General features: G+C 43.8%; 1 protein-coding gene across 1 annotated transcript in view; it reads left to right on the forward strand.

The window, feature by feature from the left end:
* LOC125235726 (E3 ubiquitin-protein ligase UBR1) overlaps nucleotides 1–21,927 on the forward strand; it is an 82,717-nt gene that overhangs the window by 48,733 nt on the left and 12,057 nt on the right. Inside the window, 14 exon segments of the mRNA XM_048142298.1 lie at nucleotides 103–256; nucleotides 423–519; nucleotides 743–921; nucleotides 1,782–1,979; nucleotides 4,527–4,562; nucleotides 4,564–4,732; nucleotides 5,147–5,332; nucleotides 6,154–6,302; nucleotides 6,969–7,134; nucleotides 7,851–7,965; nucleotides 9,069–9,081; nucleotides 9,083–9,287; nucleotides 10,944–11,110; nucleotides 11,742–11,917. Coding sequence (XP_047998255.1) covers nucleotides 103–256; nucleotides 423–519; nucleotides 743–921; nucleotides 1,782–1,979; nucleotides 4,527–4,562; nucleotides 4,564–4,732; nucleotides 5,147–5,332; nucleotides 6,154–6,302; nucleotides 6,969–7,134; nucleotides 7,851–7,965; nucleotides 9,069–9,081; nucleotides 9,083–9,287; nucleotides 10,944–11,110; nucleotides 11,742–11,917 — 2,010 coding nt within the window.

A 21,927-nucleotide genomic window follows, 5' to 3' on the forward strand; every position in this document is an offset into this window, starting at 1 on the left:
AAATGTGAGATTGAAATTAGTACTGATTATTAGATAGACAATATTTCGAAAATTTTGCTAACTGGTCAGTCCATAATGTAACCTTCATTTAAATTTCTCCAGGCTTCAAAACTTCGTAGCCCAAGAGCCTTCACTCCGCCTGGCGGTCTCCCAAGTAGCTTTAGGCGAGGACGCCGGCCCCATCGGCGCCTCCTCCCTTAGCGGCGGCGGCGGCGTGGCCGTGGGCGTCATGCAGAATGACTGTCGCATGTGGAAGGCTGCTAGACTGCTTGGCATAGACTACTCATCGCTACAACCCTCATGGACTATACTACTAAGAAGACTATGGCTATACTGTTTACTAAGAACTATGGTAAGTGTAAGTAGAAGTTCTCAGTGGCGTGGCCGTGGGCGTCATGCAGAATGACTGTCGCATGTGGAAGGCTGCTAGGACTGCTTGGCATAGACTGTCGATAGCTACAACCCTCATGGACTATACTACTAAGAAGACCATGGCGATATTGTTCACTAAGAACTATGGTCAGTGTTACTAGCAGCTCTGGGCGCTACATCTCTTAGCGGCGGAGACGGCGTACCATATATTCGAGAATATGGGATCGGTAGGGTGGTACGTGGCACTCTCTTTTGAAAATTGGGAAATCCTTTGTATGGAGAAACGATCGTTCCCTATCTCGTTAAAAACTGTACTGTTTCCCTAATGTTGTATATTATGAAGACCTATTAATTATTTGTTCTGTTCCAGGCTCGATCCTCAAGGACTTCATCCGCGACGACCACGACCACTCTTTCTCCGTGTCCTCTCTCTCCGTGCAGCTGTACACGCCGCCCACGCTAGCGCAGCACCTGATAGCCAAGCACGACGCGCTGTTCGTCGTGATGAACACGTTCGTGAGCGAGTGCAACAGACGGTGCAACAGCAAGGTACTGTCTCACTCTAGCAGCCCAGACGCGACATTGGTCTAAGCGCCACAGTAGTGAGCGGCAGGCATACGTGCGAATGAAAAGTCCCATCGCTGTGTCTCGCTCCAATGTATGGCCGCCGCTCACCGCTGTCGCTATATGCCGCCATTATTTTATATACTTCTTAATTTAAACTATCACGATTTTCACTCAGTTTTAAACAGAAACGAGACTTGTTTGAGTAACTCTGTCTCTTACGTTTATATTTAGCCCGAAGTTGACGGTGACATTTCGTCCGTGGTTAGACAGACTATGGAGGAGTTTTTTGTGTTACCACACTAACTTGATCTTTATTATACAACTAGCTTTTGCCAGCGGCTTCGCTCGTGTTAGAAAGAGACTAACAGTACCCTATGTCACTCTCCATCCCTTCAACTATCTCCACTTAAAAAATCACTTCAATTCGTCGCTCCGTTTTGCCGTGAAAGACGGATAAACAAACAGACTCACACACTTTCCCATTTATAATATTAGTATGGATTGTACACTAAAGTTGCCACTCCTCAGTCCGCCAGTCCGCCTGTGACCATGGACAAAATGTCACGTTAAAAAAACCCGTCGATTCAAGGATACACGACTACCGTAAGTGTTACGCGACTAACCGTTATGAAATCACCTTCACCCACCTTCAAACCAAGAGTGAACATGAACAGGCATCTTCTGGGCGAGCTCACTCCATCGTAGGCCACGTCTTTGCCTTTGGCTAGTCTGTGACCAAGAGTAATCCCATTTATAATAATAAAAATAATACTGGTCATTAGAAACACTTGAAAATGTTTTTACAAAGCCAATTGACAAATGTGATTTTTTTTCTTCCTCAGGGCCGGCTCGAATTCGACCGAAACCACGTCTCAATGGCCTTCAAACGCGCTCAGTTCGTCCTCTACGATGTGAAGTACCTTCTCGGCTCTCTACCGACCAGTTTCGATGATGATCTGAGGAAGGGCTTCCTACATGGACTGTCTTTGATGCTGAATCTGCTGGTTATGATGCAGGGAATGGACTCTGTAGTCAGACAGGTAAGGAATGAAAAGACTGCCTTAACTCGAATGTTTTTAGCAATAAATTCGACTAGATGCTGTACGACGAGTCTACTAACTAGGGCTCATCCATTAATTACATCACACCACGAGGGGGGGTCCACCAAATGTGACATGTTGTGACAGGGGGGTAGGGAGGAGGTCCATGTTTGTGAGTCACATACAAAAAAATTGTTAATTTAAATTAAAAAAATCCAAAACATGAAAGAGTGGATCCAAAATCCTTGGACGGAGGAAGTTTAGAATAAGTTTTTAAATGTTCGTTAATTTTATAAATCATTTTAATCAACGCGTTTTTGTGATTTTTACCTTCCTAAACTAGGAATCTGAATGTGACGTTACACTGGACGGGGAGAGTGTAGTTCAGTGTGACGACGTGTGACAGGGGGGAGGGAGGGGTCAAAAAATCATGAAATTGGTGTGACGTAGTTATTGGATGAGCCCCTAGCTCCGACGATGATAGGTCATCGTCGGAGCTAGGGGCTCATTTCTTAGGAGAAAGGGCTTCCTAAATGGTCTGTCTCTGATGCTGATGCTGAACCTGTTATGATTAAGCCCCATTTAGATGGTACGAGTTTCTCGCCCGTTTTGGTCGAGAAACTCGTATGACATTATCGTATGCGATAATCGCCTGGCGATTATCGTACTTAAACGTTTACATTCATGCGAGAAATAAAAACTCGCATACGAGTATCGTATGCGATACTCGCCAGGCGATAATCGCCAGGCGAAATAGTTTAGACGGAGAGTTGAATTTTCGGGAGATATTTCCATAACATTTCTCGACCCGTCTAAACCGGTTCTCGTATAACATTTCTTCTCGAACGTGCGATTATCGCACGAATCGGAGCGAACCGATTTTCATGCGAGTTTTGCCTGTCAACTTGTGTGCTTAGTTGATAATTAATTAATTATAAACACATATATTATATGCTTTTTTATAATATTGGATATAATTTACTTTGGATTTATTTGAATTTAAGTTGAATAGTACCCAATAATATTAAAAACACTATAAATTATTTATGACGGTCTAAATAATAATTATGTAATAGGGAAAATAATGAATTCGACCGTAGCATTACCTAGCTAATAAAATCTTGGTTGCGATACTTGCGATTAAGTTTAGGATGATTGAGCATAGAATATAGAGATAAGATTTATTTTAAATGATAGCATTATATGTACCCCATATGGGGTAAAATGCCAGTAAACATTAACAGAACTCTATAACATTGATAATGACAACCCTAATTTATGTTTGGTTTTAGCAGTTACTGAGAGTTAGCTATAAATTTAAAAATACCATGAATCATGTAGATTTCTGATTCTAGGTAAAGAGAATTCATTTCGACTGAGTAGCGCATAAACTCGTATACGATTCTCGCATACGTGTTTTGTTTACACGGAGACATACAAACATCAAAGGCGAGGCGATTATCGCCTCCTCCCGTGCGATATCGTACGCATAGTTTACATGATACGATATTTTTTCTCGTACTTCGATAATCGTACGTTCGAGGCGAGAAACTCGTACCATCTAAATGGGGCTTTATGATGCAGGAAACGGACTCTGTCGTTAGACAGGTGAGGGAACTACGTAACGTAGTCCGTTTTAGGTCGAAGAAACTATATTTGTCAAATAGATTTTTATAGTTTTGAAGTGCGACTAGGCGACTTGATGTAACCTGGGTTTCTACCGACCAGCTTTAATGATAACCTAAGGAAAGGCTTCTTACATATACTGTCTCTGATGCTGAGCCTGTTATGATTATGATGCAGGAAACGGACTCTGTCTTTAGACAGGTGAGGGAACTACGTAACGTAGTACCGTTTTAGGTCGAAGAAACTATATTTGTCAAACAGATTTTTATAGTTTTGAAGTGCGACTAGGCGACTTGATGTAACCTGGGTTTCTACCGACCAGCTTTAATGATAACCTAAGGAAAGGCTTCTTACATATACTGTCTCTGATGCTGAGCCTGTTATGATTATGATGCAGGAAACGGACTCTGTCTTTAGACAGGTGAGGGAACTACGTAACGTAGTCCGTTTTAGGTCGAAGAAACTATATTTGTCAAACAGATTTTTATAGTTTTGAAGTGCGACTAGGCGACTTGATGTAACCTGGGTTTCTACCGACCAGCTTTAATGATAACCTAAGGAAAGGCTTCCTACATATACTGTCTCTGATGCTGAGCCTGTTGGTGATGTTATGATGCAGGGAACGGACCCTGTAAGCCTGAAGGAAGCAAAATTGCCTCCACAAATAAATATGTAATTTTCATCCGAACGTGTGCATGAGTTATTTTGAGTAAAACTCATTCTTTTTAAAGCTTTAATGAGCTGGCTGGCAATCAGTTGTGTCTATCAAGACACGTGTGTCGCGAACACTGAATCACCCGTGAACCCCCTAGGGAACCGTATACGCCACTTTGGAAAACCTTGAAGTTTATACACAATTGCACACGAACCACTATTTCAAACTGTCAGATTCACATTTATAACCAAAGAAAATGTTCACAGGTTGGTCAACATATGGAATACGAACCAGAATGGGAGTCTGCCTTCAATCTCCACGTCCGCCTTCAACCTCCACGTCAAGCTAGCTCACAGCATCACACTATCTTTAGAATGGTGCGCGCTTGAACGAGCGCTGTGTGCGTCCGCCTACCGCATGGCTTTGAGACGCCATGCTGACACCACTACCTACCAACCCAGACAAGTTAAAGGTAATCCTCATCTTTTAATTATTTAATCTAGTCTAGTCGGAAGCCAAGTAGACGATCCAGGTATTGGTAGAGGTTGAGGCGATGCCGAAGTGGATCTGCACGATTTCCAAGTAACAACTGGCGGGACTTAAATCCAATTTCTATTTAATAAGTCAGGTAGAAATATATAAAGTAACTCAGTTGACCGTGACGTCACTCAATTCGATTTCAAATAAATTCCATATTAGCAAGTCGTGAAAATTCGTTTTGACAGTTCTTAAAAAGAAGCTGATTTTACTAGGAGGCAAGTAGCCTATTATTAAATATGATCTGCTCATTCACAACCGCTCTTTTGCTGTAATTATTGGTATTGTCATGCCTTTTAAATTAGATTAGACGAAACCTATTATACAACATTTTGTTTATTTATTTCAGAACTAGGCAACCAATCAGCCTCAGTCATCCCGTATGACGTGTCGACCGAACCTGTCTCCATCCATCGGCCGCTTTCCCGGTTTCTGGCTGGTCTGCATCTGTCTCTACACAAACACGGCTTGAATTACCACAGTCCTGAGTTCGACCGACAAGATCGACCGAAGCCTCCCCCTGAGGAACTTATTGGTAAGTTGAATAAAACTATAGGTATGACGTATGTCCGTATTTAGGCTGATATAAACGACAGAAAATCGCCATTTTCTAGACCATTTTCTCATTCCGGTGCAAAATGAGTGTCTATTACCATAGAAAGGAATAAGTAAGGGAAGAGTTGTAACTCCATATATCAGTAAACGCGAGTTATTTGTATAGGCATAGTTATAGTGACATGTAGCGACAATCACGCGTCAAATAGCTGAATTATCAGTACCACTACTCGATACTAGGTGTCAATAGTGTCTCATCTGCCAAAAATTTAATATGAAAACAGTTTACAACTTATATTACAAGCAGAAGGAATTGAAAACAGAATACTGATTTATACTATTGTATTTATTTACATAAGTAGCAATACTGATAATTTACGCTAGTTGACGCGTGATTGTATGGAGTCTGGACCTCTATGCTATTACTTACCACACGTCGGTGCCGCGCGCTGTTCGTTGACTGATTTGTCGGACGAACTTTCAAGACGGATCAATACCTAGGCTGGTTTTAGTGTCACGCACGACTAATTTGTATGAAGTTGATGTTGTCGCCACTCTGAAACGCTCCCTGGCAGGCAAGTATGGTCACGCGATAAATGATAAAACATCTGGCCGTCCCTATCGCACTATTTGTAAGTACCATACTTGCCTGCCTGAACTCAATACATAATATTAGTCCAGTGATTGGTCCGCGTGACACTAAAACCAGCATATCAGCGGACACAGCCTTTCGTCCGCACAGACACCCGGTCCATCTGTCCCAATGACAATCCTCAAAGTATTATTTTTTCTTTTTTACAGAGCCCGTGTTAAGAACAATGGCCATGATCGCGCAAGTTCACGCCGGCATGTGGAGGCGGAATGGCTTCGCGCTGCTCAACCAATTGTACTTCTACCACAACGTCAAATGTCGCGCCGAAATGTTAGACAGAGATGTCGTTATGCTACAGGTCCTTAAACTCTCTCTCTCTCTATCCTTATATTTTATATTTGCTAAGTGTTTAGACTTAAGCCGCGTTTAGTATAGGATAATTTGTACCGTGCTCTCGGATCTCTTTTCATCCTTAAAATCGCACTCGATTGATAATCGATTCCAACTAGTGACACATATTTCACATTATTTTTATAGCCTTTGTACATATGATTGATGCCATGATACAGCTTTACCCTGTACTATTGTAAAATACGCTTTGTCATTTAAGGATCTGCGTTCAATCGAAATCTAAAAATGACTTCTCACTTTCCCATAAATGGGCCATTTTGTTTTTTCAAAGTTGTCCACCCCACTTTTTTTTTTGTAACATGGGTATTTTTTACGCGATTCATACTCAGAATCGCGAGATCTTTCGATCCTGATAGGAGAAAAAAAAATGTCCCGAGATTTCCATACATTTTTCAAACCTTCCATTCTGTTACCGCCGTACAAAATGTATGAAAAAATGGTAACGGAATGGGAAAAAAACCTTGGGACACTTTTTTCTCCTATTAGGATTGAAAGAGCTCGCGAGTGAAAACCACATAAAATATTCCAAATCCAAAAAAAGTAGGGTAGACAACTTTGAAAAAAAAAGGCCCAAATAAGTTGCTAAAATTCACTAACCTGACATTTTTTCCAGATCGGAGCCTCTCTCATAGAGAGCAATGAGTTCATAATACACGTCCTAAATAAATTCAACCTGCTTGACTGGGCCGCTTCGGATTTCGAACAACGAGGGGTTGAAGACGATGCCTTGAGGCACACCATCAGTATGCTTGAAGAGTTCCTAGGACTACTTATTACTGGTAAGACCAATACCTTCCAACTTTGGAGGTCTCTTTCTTAACGTGTATGGCAGAAAAGGAAAGAAGTTTCAACAGTATAAAAGTTCAACCTGCTTGAAAGAGCGGCTTCGAACTTTGAACAACGAGGGGTGGAAGAGGTTGCCTTGAGGCACACCATCAGTATGCTTCAAGTGTTCCTAGGACTACTTATTACTGGTAAGACCAATATCTTCCTACTTTGGAGGTCTCTTTCTCCACTCCTACGATAGACAAAGAAAGAAGTACACCAGTATACAATTTCAACCTGCTTGACTGGGCGGCTTCGGACTTTGAACAACGAGGGGTGGAAGGGGATGCCTTAAGGCATACCATTAGTATGCTTGACTCCTAGGACTACTTATCACTGGTTAGTACTAGCTCTGCATTGGTCCCTTTCTTCACTCCTACGATAGACAAGTAAAGAAGATAACACCAGTATACAAGTTCAACCTGCTTGACAGGGCTGCTTCGGACTTCGAACAACGAGTGTTCATATGATAGACCTACATTATGGCATTTGCTACGACATTTTAGACAACTGAAATATAGGCCTATGGCGGTGGCAACCTCTATAGAGTTGTAGCCCTTTTTGTTCTTTCGGGCTACACTTTGAAAACAGTTCATTGTTTTTCGATAGGTTCGTTGTCGAGAAACGGTCTAGTGTTTGCATTTAATGTTTTTTTTTTTATTGTTCACAGTGGTGGGATCTCGATATGTACCTGGTGTTGGGGAAGTCACTAATGAAGACAGGACGAAGAAAGAAATCATACAGATGCTCTGTGTCAAACCGATGCCGCACTCAGAACTTAACAAGTAAAGGACCAACTACTTATTATTGCGATGTAATCGAAATTAAGTCACTTTTATGAACATTCTTATACATAATTAGTATGTCCTTATATGAAAAGAGTATCTCGAGGGTTTACTGGTGAAACCCGATAAATCGAGATATTTTTTCTTTGAAATAAGAACATTGTGAAAATCCTCGATCTAATCGATCCATCCAACGGATGGATGAGACTCCAATTGATCTACGGAAGCCCCACCAGGCCCGCGCAATTTTCGCTATTATTTTCTATATGTATACTCGTCTTTAAAGTTTTACAATCAATAGCATTATCTGCTTGTTAAAAATTGGTTGTGTAAGTATCTATTTGGTCGTGTACTTCAACAAGGAAAAGAATTAATATTATTTTAATAAAACAGCAATATTTTATAGCAAATATCTAGTATCAAAATGGGACGATAGCGTCAGTACTAAATGAGGTTTTTTTTATTAGGAATGTTAGGAGCTGGCATATAAAACTCGTATTATGTAAAGAACTGATTTTTTTTGTTTATATTACACAGGGCTAGCAAATGGCTAAGTAAATTGGACGTGGTACATTTTTGCACTGAACAATTTCGGGTTTTTATTTCGGGTTTTGTTCAAATGAAGGTCGAACGTAAAACGGCCCTGTAATTTAACTTTAAATAAACACTCTATGATACCTTTCTTACAAATACAGTGCATTATTTAATTTTACTTTCAATTTATTTCAATTTATTTATTGCATACAATTAACACTAACGGTTAAACCTTACGTGCTAATTGGCATTATATTTCTTAATATCTAACATGCATTAAACAATAACAAGTGCAGTGAAATGATTATAAATAGGTAAAGGTATTAAATTTTTGTAAAAATTCAATGGACATTGCAAGATAATAAAATAAATAAACCGAGGGATTACATGTGAAAGGATAAATATGTCAAGGAAATACAACAATATTTATAGTCATGGCAAAACAACGGAGAAGTCATAATATTGGCATTGAGGAGGCACACTGACATTTAATCCCGCTAGGCGGCGCCTGTGCAAGTGTCTAGGCATGTCACTGTCATTCAGAACTAAATTGTGTTATTTTTCCTCAGATCGTTACCTGATCGTTAAAAACCAGCTACACGAAACTGGATTAGAAGCCGTCATTCATGAGGTTGCCGACTTTATAAAACCCACCGGCGGGAACAATCGAGGCGTCTACAAACTGAAGCCACATCTCTATGACGAATACGACACGTTCTTCTATCATTATACTAGGGAGGAGCTGTCGAGAAGTGAAGAGGAACAGAGGAGTAGGAGGAAAGCCGCAGGTAATACATAGTGTTATACAGATGTAGTGTGAAAAACTTTTCCTTCGCATTGTTACGGAAACGTTCGAACGTGTCATGTCAGCCTCAGTACAGACGTACTGATACTGTCTGAACTAGCATGACAAATACGAACGTTTCCAGAAAAGTACGAAGGATAAGCTTTTCGCATCACATCTTTTTTTGATACACAGTTTACGTTTTCTACCTTTTGGCAGGGCAGAAAAGTGGTATATTTTTTTATTTTCCTGTTATATTGCCAGGCTGACAACCGCTATCTCTAACGGTTCCATTTTCGTGCGAAAGTGACATCTCCGTTTGGTATGCTTTGCATAGTGAACGGTTGGTACGTTGCACAGAACACCCCACTAGAAGCCAAATGCAAGCGATATTGTTCGAGACGCAAATCACCAATCCTTGCGGAGTGAGGCGGGCGCGCACGGTGCTGCCATTGGTCGTTTCAAATAATGGCGCGCCTTTATGATTAGCAGTAGGGATGGGAATGGGACATGTCTATTATAAACAATGGTACCGGTACCAGTACTGTGGTGAATTTGTTTTGCAACAAATTATAATATTATAATTAAATTATAATAAGGCCTAGTTACCCTTCGGGTTGGAAGGTCAGATGGCAGTCGCTTTCATAAAACTAGTGCCTACGCCAAATCTTGGTAGTAGTTTCCAAAGCGGACCCCAGGCTCCCATGAGCCGTGGCGAATGCCGATGCCGGGATAACGCAAGGAGGATGATAATTGTGATAGCATCTCAATAAAAATCATTCTAGTAACTAATAACTAAACTGTGCATTTTTACTTACGTTTACTAAGTTAAATAACCAACTAAATATTCTAAACTAATCAATGAACTAAATACCACTACAGACTCTACAGATTCTAGATAATTATTCACTATTACAAATCTGCTTTCTTTTATATTTCATAAAATGGTAGCACATGGTACGAACGGCAGTACGAAGTTCCCGCAACAGACATAAACTAACATAGCCCCATGCCTAGTCGTTTACGTGAAAGGGATAGCATATCACATTTTTAACTCGGTAAAGAGGGATGGACGCGCCTCGGCGCCGCTCAGCACAACCATATTGACCAGTATAAATGAACTCCGCGGACAATAAACAATATTCAACAAAATAATTAGTTTGACTTAACTGTGGTTGCAACCAAAATTGATTATTTAAGATTTTTTCCCGAGCGGACACGGACACTGTTAGCGGGTCGTATACTTGGGCGCTACTGATCGGTGTCGCACGCGTTCAAACTTTTATAAACCTGATTTGTCGTATGCTTGGTGACCGCGAGTCGCCCTGTAAGGGCCATCTTGTTGTATTGATCTGTGGTACGTTGGCAGTGCGCTCTATTGTGTTTATGCTGTCTGAGGTAGTTATTAGGGAAGGCAGCTGTAAAAGAATGCTCTAAGCCCACTGTAGCGCTGCCTGGAATTGCAAAGTAAAATCGCAACAATGATATCGTCACTACTTTGAAAAAAACTCGTATCTTCTTCTGTCAATGAATAGACAAATGTGGTAACTATGTAGAGGATGATAGAGTTACTGCGTTTCAACTTAGATTTTTTCAAAGTAGTGACGATATTTCAATGCAAAAATAGTTTTTTTTTTTAATAACTAAATGTTACTTTCAGGTCTTCCTGAATGCTGCCCACCGCCACCTCTGCCTAAGTTAACGCCACCCTTCCGCCTTCTAGCAAGCTTACTGCAATGTGATGCTGTAATGTACGTTCTGAGGACAGTATTAGAGCGAGCGTTGGACCTCAGGGCGAGGTCGTTTTCGGAGACACAAGTGCATAAGGTAAGCTTTTATTGTTTTTAATAGTAATTCACATCATATCGTTATAGTTCCATGAATTCCATCGTCGATTTAAAAGGCAACAAAGACGTAAAAAACAGCCAAGTAACTCTGTAAGTGCTTCGGGGAGTGTGCTCAAGAGCTACACGAGCTTATTCCACCGTCCCCATTCTACCATCGGACTCTTAGACGCACGGCCGGTTTCCATCCTTACTTGCTAGATATTCCGCAAATCCGCACAAAGCGATTTGCTTCTTTTCTTATGCGCACTGCCAAGGAGTGGAACTCCTTGCCGGCGGATATATTTCCGAGCTTATATAACCCGGCAACCTTCAAATCTAGGGTGAACAGGCATCTTCTGGGCGAGCTCACTCCATCGTAGGCCACGTCTTTGCCTTTGGCTGGTCTATGGCCAAGAGTAAGCCCATTTATAAAATAAAAATGAAATAAAAACTCCAAAATATATTTAGCAGACAAATTGGACCACCTATACGTGATTTCTTGCCAAATGTTAAACATTTGACTCACACATGCACTCAACTGTCCTGTACACATCGCGCAGCCACGTGGCCAAACCTTGAATCGTGCCTACGTTTGTATTCTCGACCGTGCACTTAACCGTTTTGTTTACCAGGCTCTACACCTAATGGGCTACGCCCTCCGCGATGAAGAGAGCGGTCACTATGAGTTCCTCGCATTCGCCGAAAGCGCACAGAGAAACGGTCTCCTAGTTCTCCTTCAAAGGCTAGTCGTGAGCCCTCGCGTCGACGCGCATCGCCCGCTCGCCAAGTGGCTCCTACACAAGTGCAAGTAAGTCTAAAGATGGTTTATTCTCAAGTAGGCATATTACAAAATTGGAAGCATAATCGCCCAGCTGCGCTATTCCTACGCACAACGCACTACGTGCAATGGGCACATCTGTCTTCTCTATTCCTACGCCACTGCTTTTTTACAATGCAGATTGAGACTGCTCGTCTGTTCCAATCTGCATTAAGGTATAGCGGGGCAAATCCCGACTGGGGGGCAAATATAACTAATCCATTTTTTTCATGTTTTACAATGTTTGCAGTGTCCACCGGTTATATATGGTAGGCGTGTTCAGTGGATACATGTAGAACTCAACATCATAGTGTAATAATGGAGAAAATGGATCAATTACAATTGCCCCTAGTCGAGATTTGCCCCGCTGTACCTTATAAAAAGTCTAGACCGTGACTTAGGTCCAGGGACCGGACAACCCCTTCCGCGCTACAAGCCTTTCATTGGGAATCCCTAACGTAAGGACGACCCAAACGAGAGACTCTCCCTTTCCAACTGCAAGCCCATTCATTTGACTAGCCCTTACAAAAAACTCAGCAAAACAATAAAGCTAGCCCTGTGCATTGGCTTACCGCTATCCGATACGGCTTGCAAGCCTTTAATAAGGGTTACCCTTATTTTAAGCGCTATTTATAAGGCTTTCCCTTTTGTTAAAGCGTAGTCGAGCCTTGCGTGAAAGAGACAGGATTATGAATCTAAGCTAGTGTAAGAACAGGAAGGAAAATGCGCTGTTGCCACTCCGCACTATGCGCCCCAATTTTAATTTTGCAACTGTTAGGTTTGAGGTTAGGACTCGGAGAATGATACACGCACACGGTCGGTAGCTAACTGAAGTTTATTGGTGCGCAGGGTGCGCTATACATGCATACATAACTATGTAGGTACTTATAGATATAATAACACGGCGTAAACAGGGTATACGCTACAACTATAGCTACATACATATTATTAATCCTAACATTCCCTTACACTAAATTCAAAAGTAATCGCCAAAATTAAAGGGTCTCCGAGGCCTCGTATTTACGTGGGATATTTCTGGCGCGGTATCGGCCTGAACATCTTCCTGCGGAGCCGAACCGTCCGTCAGGCTCTGTCCTGGCGTCGGCGTCGGCGAGGGCAACCTGGCTGGCTCGTCAGTTCCTGACGTCGCACGGCCGTCAGTGTCACTGCCGCCGGTAGTAAGTGAATCAAGAGGTGGCGAGGATTCCCGTTGAGCAGTGCCTGATGGTTGCGCTTCTTGGCGTTCTCGCGGAGGGCCCGGTTCGGGTGCTGGAGTTGCCTGCTGGAGACCTGACGGTGGCCATAGGAGAGCCTGTAACATGTCAGGCTCGTTCTCATGATCTTCAATCAAAGAGCTGGCGGGGGGTGTTCGTTCTGCCACGTATCGTTCTTCACTTATCTCCTCCCCTTTATACTTTTGTAATTGATCAATATGTTTTTTTAGCGTTTTGTTATTGTCTAATTTCACAATATACATGGTTTTACCTATTTGTTTACTTACAACTCCTATTGTCCAGTATGATTTTTGATTTTTATAAACTTTAACTAACACAGTTTCACCGATACAAAATTGGACACTTCTGTTACCATCGTAATATTTAGTCTGCAAGGCCTGTTGGCGCGACACGTTATCAGCGATCGCTGCGTCAGACAGTGGTGATGAGGACGGCTGCGCCAGCTGTAACCAGTCTAAACGACTTCGCAATTTACGCCCAAAGAGAACCTCTGCGGGAGACATGTTTGTTGATGTGTGTTTTGAATTTCTGTACATAAATAAGTACTCTTGTATTTTCACGTTAATATTACGTAAGTGTGTGCCAGAAGATATTATTTTATTTAATGCTAGTTTAAGCTGCTTACAATAAATCTCCGCTTGACCATTGCTGGCTGGTCTATAAGTGGGAGTGGTGATGTGTTCTATACCATTTATTCTACAGAAGTGCTCAAATTCCTTAGATACAAACGAAGTACCGTTATCTGTGCAAATGTTGCGGAAAATACCAAATCTAGACATAGTTTCGCAAACTTTCTCAATTATTACGCGACTACTGTACGATACTGATACATCGAAACACTCCACCCATTTAGAGTGTGCGTCTACAATGATTAGGAAGTATTTCCCATGCGCAGGGCCCAAAATGTCCATATGAACGCGATGGAACGCTTCTGGTGGATATGGCCAGGGCGCGAGCGGCGCGCGCGGCGGCGCGGGGCGCACGCTCACGCACTGCGCGCAGCCGGCCGCGCGCCGCTCGATGTCGGCCGCCATGCCGGGCCACCAAAACCGCAGTCGAGCCTCTGCCTTCATTTTATTCATACCTAAGTGGCCCCTGTGTAACTCATCAATAATTTTATTTTGAAGAGTTTCAGGAATGACCAACCTAGAACCTCTAACTACACAACCTCGTTCAACAGATAACTCTAAACGACATATATAATAAGGTTGCAATTTGCAATCCCTTACTTTATTAGGCCAACCGTTCATTACGTAATTTGTCACCTGTGAGAGTATGTTATCAGTGCGCGTCGCTTCGTAAACACTATCTATAGATATAGGTACGTCGCCGTCCGTTATGAATTGGAGATAGGAGGCTCGGTCAATTACCTCATCTCGCTCGCTCGCGGTGGCGTCAATGACATTGGTCTCGCTCGCGCTCACTGAACGACTGAGGAAATCAGCTGTGTTTCGCGCACTGGTAACATATTCAATTTTGTAATTGTATGCTGATAAAAATAAAGCATACCGCTGCAGGCGGTTGGCCGACACTTCCGGAACTCCCTTATCTGGCCGGAAAATGCTGAGAAGAGGTTTGTGATCGGTCCTAAGTACAAACGGCTCATCACGGCCGTACAAATAATGATGGAACTTACGTATTCCGAAAACGATGCTTGTCGCTTCTTTGCTAATCTGGCTATACCTCTTTTCAGCATTCGTTAACGACCTTGACATAAATGATATGGGTTGCTCGATCCCATTATCATTAATAAGGCTCAAAATGGCTCCCAAGCCTGTAGGGGACGCGTCTACTGTTAAAAATAGCTTCGCTTTTGGATTAAAATGCGCTAATGTGACAGCTGAAGCCAGTTGATGTTTTATGTTAGACACCGCATCATCGTGTTCGCTCGTCCAAGACCATTTCGTATTTTTCTGTAAAAGTGTAAATAACCCAATCATGAGTTTCGTGGTTAAATGTGCTTAACACGCCAACCGAAATTTTAGCCATCGTCGTCACTGTTAGGTTTGAGGTTAGGACTCGGAGAATGATACACGCACACGGTCGGTAGCTAACTGAAGTTTATTGGTGCGCAGGGTGCGCTATACATGCATACATAACTATGTAGGTACTTATAGATATAATAACACGGCGTAAACAGGGTATACGCTACAACTATAGCTACATACATATTATTAATCCTAACAGCAACGAAACATGTTTTCGTTGGATAAAAGTAGAACACGGCTAGAAATTATTTTTAATGAACTGGGATACAAGGGACTGATGGATCGCCTGATGATGGTAAATGATCATAGTCGCCCATAGATCAGTATGTATGTTCGTACGTATGAATGTATGTAGGTATGTATGAATGTATGTAGGTATGTATGAATGTATGTAGGTATGAATGTATGAATATAATTATGTAAATATGTATGTATGCATGTAAATATACAGTGTTGGCCGAAAATCAATACAATTAATCATTAACATTACACATTGAAAACGTTAATTGCCAACATAAAAACAAGCCGTTTTCGTCATCTAACTCGCCTTGATGAGTTAATTGGGTGAGCAGTTCCTAAGATGGAGCTGATGCTGAACCCTGGCTTTTCCCAGGGGAACGCGGGTTTGGTTTAACATAGGCAAGCGCTGTTTTCGTCATCGGACTTGTTTTGATGAGTACTTGAGTGAGCAGTAACGAAGGTAGAGCTGATGCTGAACCCTGGCTATTCCTAGGGGAACTCGGGTTTCGTGCAACATAGGCAAACGCTGTTTTCGTCATCGGACTTGTGTTAATGAGTACTTGAGTGAGCAGTAACCAAGGTAGAGCTGATGCTGAACCCTGGCTTTTCCCAGGGGAACGCGGGTTTGGAGTAACATAGGCAAGCGCTGTTTTCGTCATCGGACTTGTCTTGATGAGTACTTGTGTGAGCAGTAACCAAGGTAGAGCTGATGCTGAACCCTGGCTATTCCTAAGGGAACTCGGGTTTCGTGCAACATAGGCAAACGCTGTTTTCGTCATCGGACTTGTATTGATGAGTACTTGAGTGAGCAGTAACCAAGGTAGAGCTGATGCTGAACCCTGGCTTTTCCCAGGGGAACGCAGGTTTGGAGTAACATAGGCAAGCGCTGTTTTCGTCATCGGACTTGTCTTGATGAGTATTTGTGTGAGCAGTAACCAAGATAGAGCTGATGCTGAACCCTGGCTATTCATAGGGGAACTCGGGTTTCGTGCAACATACGCAAACGCTGTTTTCGTCATCGGACTTGTCTTGATGAGTACTTGAGTGAGCAGTAACCAATATAGAGCTGATGCTGAACCCTGGCTATTCCTAAGGGAACTCGGGTTTCGTGCAACATAGGCAAACGCTGTTTTCGTCATCGGACTTGTATTGATGAGTACTTGAGTGAGCAGTAACCAAGGTAGAGCTGATGCTGAACCCTGGCTTTTCCCAGGGGAACGCGGGTTTGGAGTAACATAGGCAAGCGCTGTTTTCGTCATCGGACTTGTTTTGATGAGTACTTATGTGAGCAGTAACCAATATAGAGCTGATGCTGAACCCTGGCTATTCCTAAGGGAACTCGGGTTTCGTGCAACATAGGCAAACGCTGTTTTCGTCATCGGACTTGTATTGATGAGTACTTGAGTGAGCAGTAACCAAGGTAGAGCTGATGCTGAACCCTGGCTTTTCCCAGGGGAACGCAGGTTTGGAGTAACATAGGCAAGCGCTGTTTTCGTCATCGGACTTGTCTTGATGAGTATTTGTGTGAGCAGTAACCAAGATAGAGCTGATGCTGAACCCTGGCTATTCATAGGGGAACTCGGGTTTCGTGCAACATACGCAAACGCTGTTTTCGTCATCGGACTTGTGTTAATGAGTACTTGAGTGAGCAGTAACCAAGGTAGAGCTGATGCTGAACCCTGGCTTTTCCCAGGGGAACGCGGGTTTGGAGTAACATAGGCAAGCGCTGTTTTCGTCATCGGACTTGTTTTGATGAGTACTTATGTGAGCAGTAACCAACGTAGAGCTGATGCTGAACCCTGGCTATTCCTAAGGGAACTCGGGTTTCGTGCAACATAGGCAAACGCTGTTTTCGTCATCGGACTTGTATTGATGAGTACTGGTGTGAGCAGTAACAAAGGTAGATCTGATGCTGAACCCTGGCTATTCCTAGGGGAACTAAGGTTTTGTGCAACATAGGCAAACGCTGTTTTCGTCATCGGACTTGTATTGATGAGTACTTGTGTGAGCAGTAACCAAGGTAGAGCTAATGCTGAACCCTGGCTTTTCCCAGGGGAACGCGGGTTTGGAGTAACATAGGCAAGCGCTGTTTTCGTCATCGGACTTGTCTTGATGAGTACTTGTGTGAGCAGTAACCAAGGTAGAGCTGATGCTGAACCCTGACTATTCCTAGGGGAACTCGGGTTTCGTGCAACATACGCAAACGCTGTTTTCGTCATCGGACGTGTCTGATGAGTACTTGAGTGAGCAGTAACCAAGGTAGAGCTGATGCCCAACCCTGGCTATTCCTAAGGGAACTCGGGTTTCGTGCAACATAGGCAAACGCTGTTTTCGTAATCGGACTTGTCTTGATGAGTACTGGTAAAGCTGATGTTGAACCCTTGCTGTACCTAGGCGAACATAGGTTTGGTGCAACATAGACACACTCAGTTTTCCTTATAGGCCCTGCCTTAATGAGGACTTGGGTGCGCAGTACCCAAGCCAGCGCTGTAGCTGAGACCTGGTGGTACCTAGGGGAACTCAGGTTCGGTGCAATATAAATAAACGCTGTTTTCTGTTCATAGTATTTTTCGTGTGATATATCTTAGACTTGTCTTTATGACTGGTACTTGGTTGAGTTGAGTAGTACCATAGAATCTGTCAAACTATTTCTGTTCTGTGAATTCTATAAAGATCGTTTGAAACAGAAATACTCGTACTTTTCTAGTGGCAATCAAGCATACAGCCCGTCTGATAGTAAGTAGTTACCGCAGTCTATGGACGCTAGGAACTCCAGTATTCTCTTTATTCCCTTAATTTTGATACTTAATTTTGATATTCAAATGGATATACATACGTATTTTTTTTATACATTAATAAAGTGTTTCATGTATGGCAAATTAATAAATTTGTTCTAACTACTTGATGTTAATATTCACTTCTGGTAGGATTTTTGTTTAGTTAATATTATGTTTTTATGCCTAACTTGACATTGCAAGAAATATTTCTATATTATAATACACTGAAACCAGAGTTGCCCTAGGTACCGCCAGGGCTCAGCTACAGCGCTGTCTTGGCTACTGCGCACCCAAGTCCTCGTCAAGACAAGTCCGATGACGGAAACAGCGTTTGCCTGGGTTACACTAAACCCGAGTTCCTCTAGATGCAGCCAGGGTTCAGCATCAGCTGGACTTCGGGTACTGCTCAATCGAGTACTCATCTAGACAAGTCCGATGACGAAAACAGCGTTTGCCTGTGTTACACTAAACCCGAGTTCCCCTAGGTGCAGCCAGGGTTCAGCATCAGCTGGACTTTGGGTACTGCTCACTCGAGTACTCATCAAAAAAAGTCCGATGACGAAAACAGCGTTTGCCTGGGTTACACTAAACCCGAGTTCCCCTAGGTGCAGCCAGGGTTCAGCATCAGCTGGAATTCGGGTACTGCTCACTCGAGTACTCATCAAAACAAGTCCGATGACGAAAACAGCGTTTGCCTGTGTTACACTAAACCCGAGTTCCCCTAGGTGCAGCCAGGGTTCAGCATCAACTGGACTTCGGGTACTGCTCACTCGAGTACTCATCAAGACAAGTCCGATGACGAAAACAGCGTTTGCCTGTGTTACACTAAACCAGAGTTCCCCTAGGTGCAGCCAGGGTTCAGCATCAGCTGGACTTTGGGTACTACTCACTCGAGTACTCATCAAGAGAAGTCCGATGACGAAAACAGCGTTTGCCTGGGTTACACTAAACCCGAGTTCCCCTAGGTGCAGCCAGGGTTCAGCATCAGCTGGAATTCGGGTACTGCTCACTCGAGTACTCATCAAAACAAGTCCGATGACGAAAACAGCGTTTGCCTGGGTTACACTAAACCCGAGTTCCCCTAGGTGCAGCCAGGGTTCAGCATCAGCTGGAATTCGGGTACTGCTCACTCGAGTACTCATCAAAACAAGTCCGATGACGAAAACAGCGTTTGCCTGTGTTACACTAAACCCGAGTTCCCCTAGGTGCAGCCAGGGTTCAGCATTAGCTGGACTTTGGGTACTGCTCACTCGAGTACTCATCAAGACAAGTCCGATGACGAAAACAACGTTTGCCTGTGTTACACTAAACCCGAGTTCCCCTAGGTGCAGCCAGGGTTCAGCATTAGCTGGACTTCGGGTACTGCTCACTCGAGTACTCATCAAGACAAGTCCGATAACGAAAACAGCGTTTGCCTGTGTTACACTAAACCCGAGTTCCCCTAGGTGCAGCCAGGGTTGAGCATCAACTGGACTTCGGGTACGCTCACTCGAGTACTCATCAAGACAAGTCCGATGACGAAAACAGCGTTTGCCTGTGTAACACTAAACCCGAGTTCCCCTAGGTGCAGCCAGGGTTCAGCATCAGCTGGACTTTGGGTACTGCTCACTCGAGTACTCATCAAAAAAAGTCCGATGACGAAAACAGCGTTTGCCTGGGTTACACTATACCCGAGTTCCCCTAGGTGCAGCCAGGGTTCAGCATCAGTTGGACTTTGGGTACTGCTCACTCGAGTACTCATCAAGACAAGTCCGATGACGAAAACAGCGTTTGCCTGTGTTACACTAAACCAGAGTTCTCCTAGGTGCAGCCAGGGTTCAGCATCAGCTGGACTTTGGGTACTGCTCACTCGAGTACTCATCAAGAGAAGTCCGATGACGAAAACAGCGTTTGCCTGGGTTACACTAAACCCGAGTTCCCCTAGGTGCAGCCAGGGTTCAGCATCAGCTGGAATTCGGGTACTACTCACTCGAGTACTCATCAAGACAAGTCCGATGACGAAAACAGCGTTTGCCTGTGTTACACTAAACCCGAGTTCCCCTAGGTGCAGCCAGGGTTCAGCATCAACTGGACTTCGGGTACTGCTTACTCGAGTACTCATCAAGACAAGTCCGATGACGAAACCAGCGTTTGCCTGTGTTACACTAAACCCGAGTTCCCCTAGGTGCAGCCAGGGTTCAGCATCAGCTGGACTTTGGGTACTGCTCACTCGAGTACTCATCAAAAAAAGTCCGATGACGAAAACAGCGTTTGCCTGGGTTACACTAAACCCGAGTTCCCCTAGGTGCAGCCAGGGTTCAGCATCAGCTGGAATTCGGGTACTGCTCACTCGAGTACTCATCAAAACAAGTCCGATGACGAAAACAGCGTTTGCCTGTGTTACACTAAACCCGAGTTCCCCTAGGTGCAGCCAGGGTTCAGCATCAACTGGACTTCGGGTACTGCTCACTCGAGTACTCATCAAGACAAGTCCGATGACGAAAACAGCGTTTGCCTGTGTTACACTAAACCAGAGTTCCCCTAGGTGCAGCCAGGGTTCAGCATCAGCTGGACTTTGGGTACTACTCACTCGAGTACTCATCAAGAGAAGTCCGATGACGAAAACAGCGTTTGCCTGGGTTACACTAAACCCGAGTTCCCCTAGGTGCAGCCAGGGTTCAGCATCAGCTGGAATTCGGGTACTGCTCACTCGAGTACTCATCAAAACAAGTCCGATGACGAAAACAGCGTTTGCCTGGGTTACACTAAACCCGAGTTCCCCTAGGTGCAGCCAGGGTTCAGCATCAGCTGGAATTCGGGTACTGCTCACTCGAGTACTCATCAAAACAAGTCCGATGACGAAAACAGCGTTTGCCTGTGTTACACTAAACCCGAGTTCCCCTAGGTGCAGCCAGGGTTCAGCATTAGCTGGACTTTGGGTACTGCTCACTCGAGTACTCATCAAGACAAGTCCGATGACGAAAACAACGTTTGCCTGTGTTACACTAAACCCGAGTTCCCCTAGGTGCAGCCAGGGTTCAGCATTAGCTGGACTTCGGGTACTGCTCACTCGAGTACTCATCAAGACAAGTCCGATAACGAAAACAGCGTTTGCCTGTGTTACACTAAACCCGAGTTCCCCTAGGTGCAGCCAGGGTTGAGCATCAACTGGACTTCGGGTACGCTCACTCGAGTACTCATCAAGACAAGTCCGATGACGAAAACAGCGTTTGCCTGTGTAACACTAAACCCGAGTTCCCCTAGGTGCAGCCAGGGTTCAGCATCAGCTGGACTTTGGGTACTGCTCACTCGAGTACTCATCAAAAAAGTCCGATGACGAAAACAGCGTTTGCCTGGGTTACACTATACCCGAGTTCCCCTAGGTGCAGCCAGGGTTCAGCATCAGTTGGACTTTGGGTACTGCTCACTCGAGTACTCATCAAGACAAGTCCGATGACGAAAACAGCGTTTGCCTGTGTTACACTAAACCAGAGTTCCCCTAGGTGCAGCCAGGGTTCAGCATCAGCTGGACTTTGGGTACTGCTCACTCGAGTACTCATCAAGAGAAGTCCGATGACGAAAACAGCGTTTGCCTGGGTTACACTAAACCCGAGTTCCCCTAGGTGCAGCCAGGGTTCAGCATCAGCTGGAATTCGGGTACTACTCACTCGAGTACTCATCAAGACAAGTCCGATGACGAAAACAGCGTTTGCCTGTGTTACACTAAACCCGAGTTAAAATACAAAATACAAAATCATTTATTCAGCAAATAGGCCACGGGG

This window comes from Leguminivora glycinivorella, chromosome 18 (genome assembly GCF_023078275.1).
Source record: "Leguminivora glycinivorella isolate SPB_JAAS2020 chromosome 18, LegGlyc_1.1, whole genome shotgun sequence".
Classification (NCBI taxonomy): Eukaryota; Metazoa; Arthropoda; class Insecta; order Lepidoptera; family Tortricidae; genus Leguminivora; species Leguminivora glycinivorella.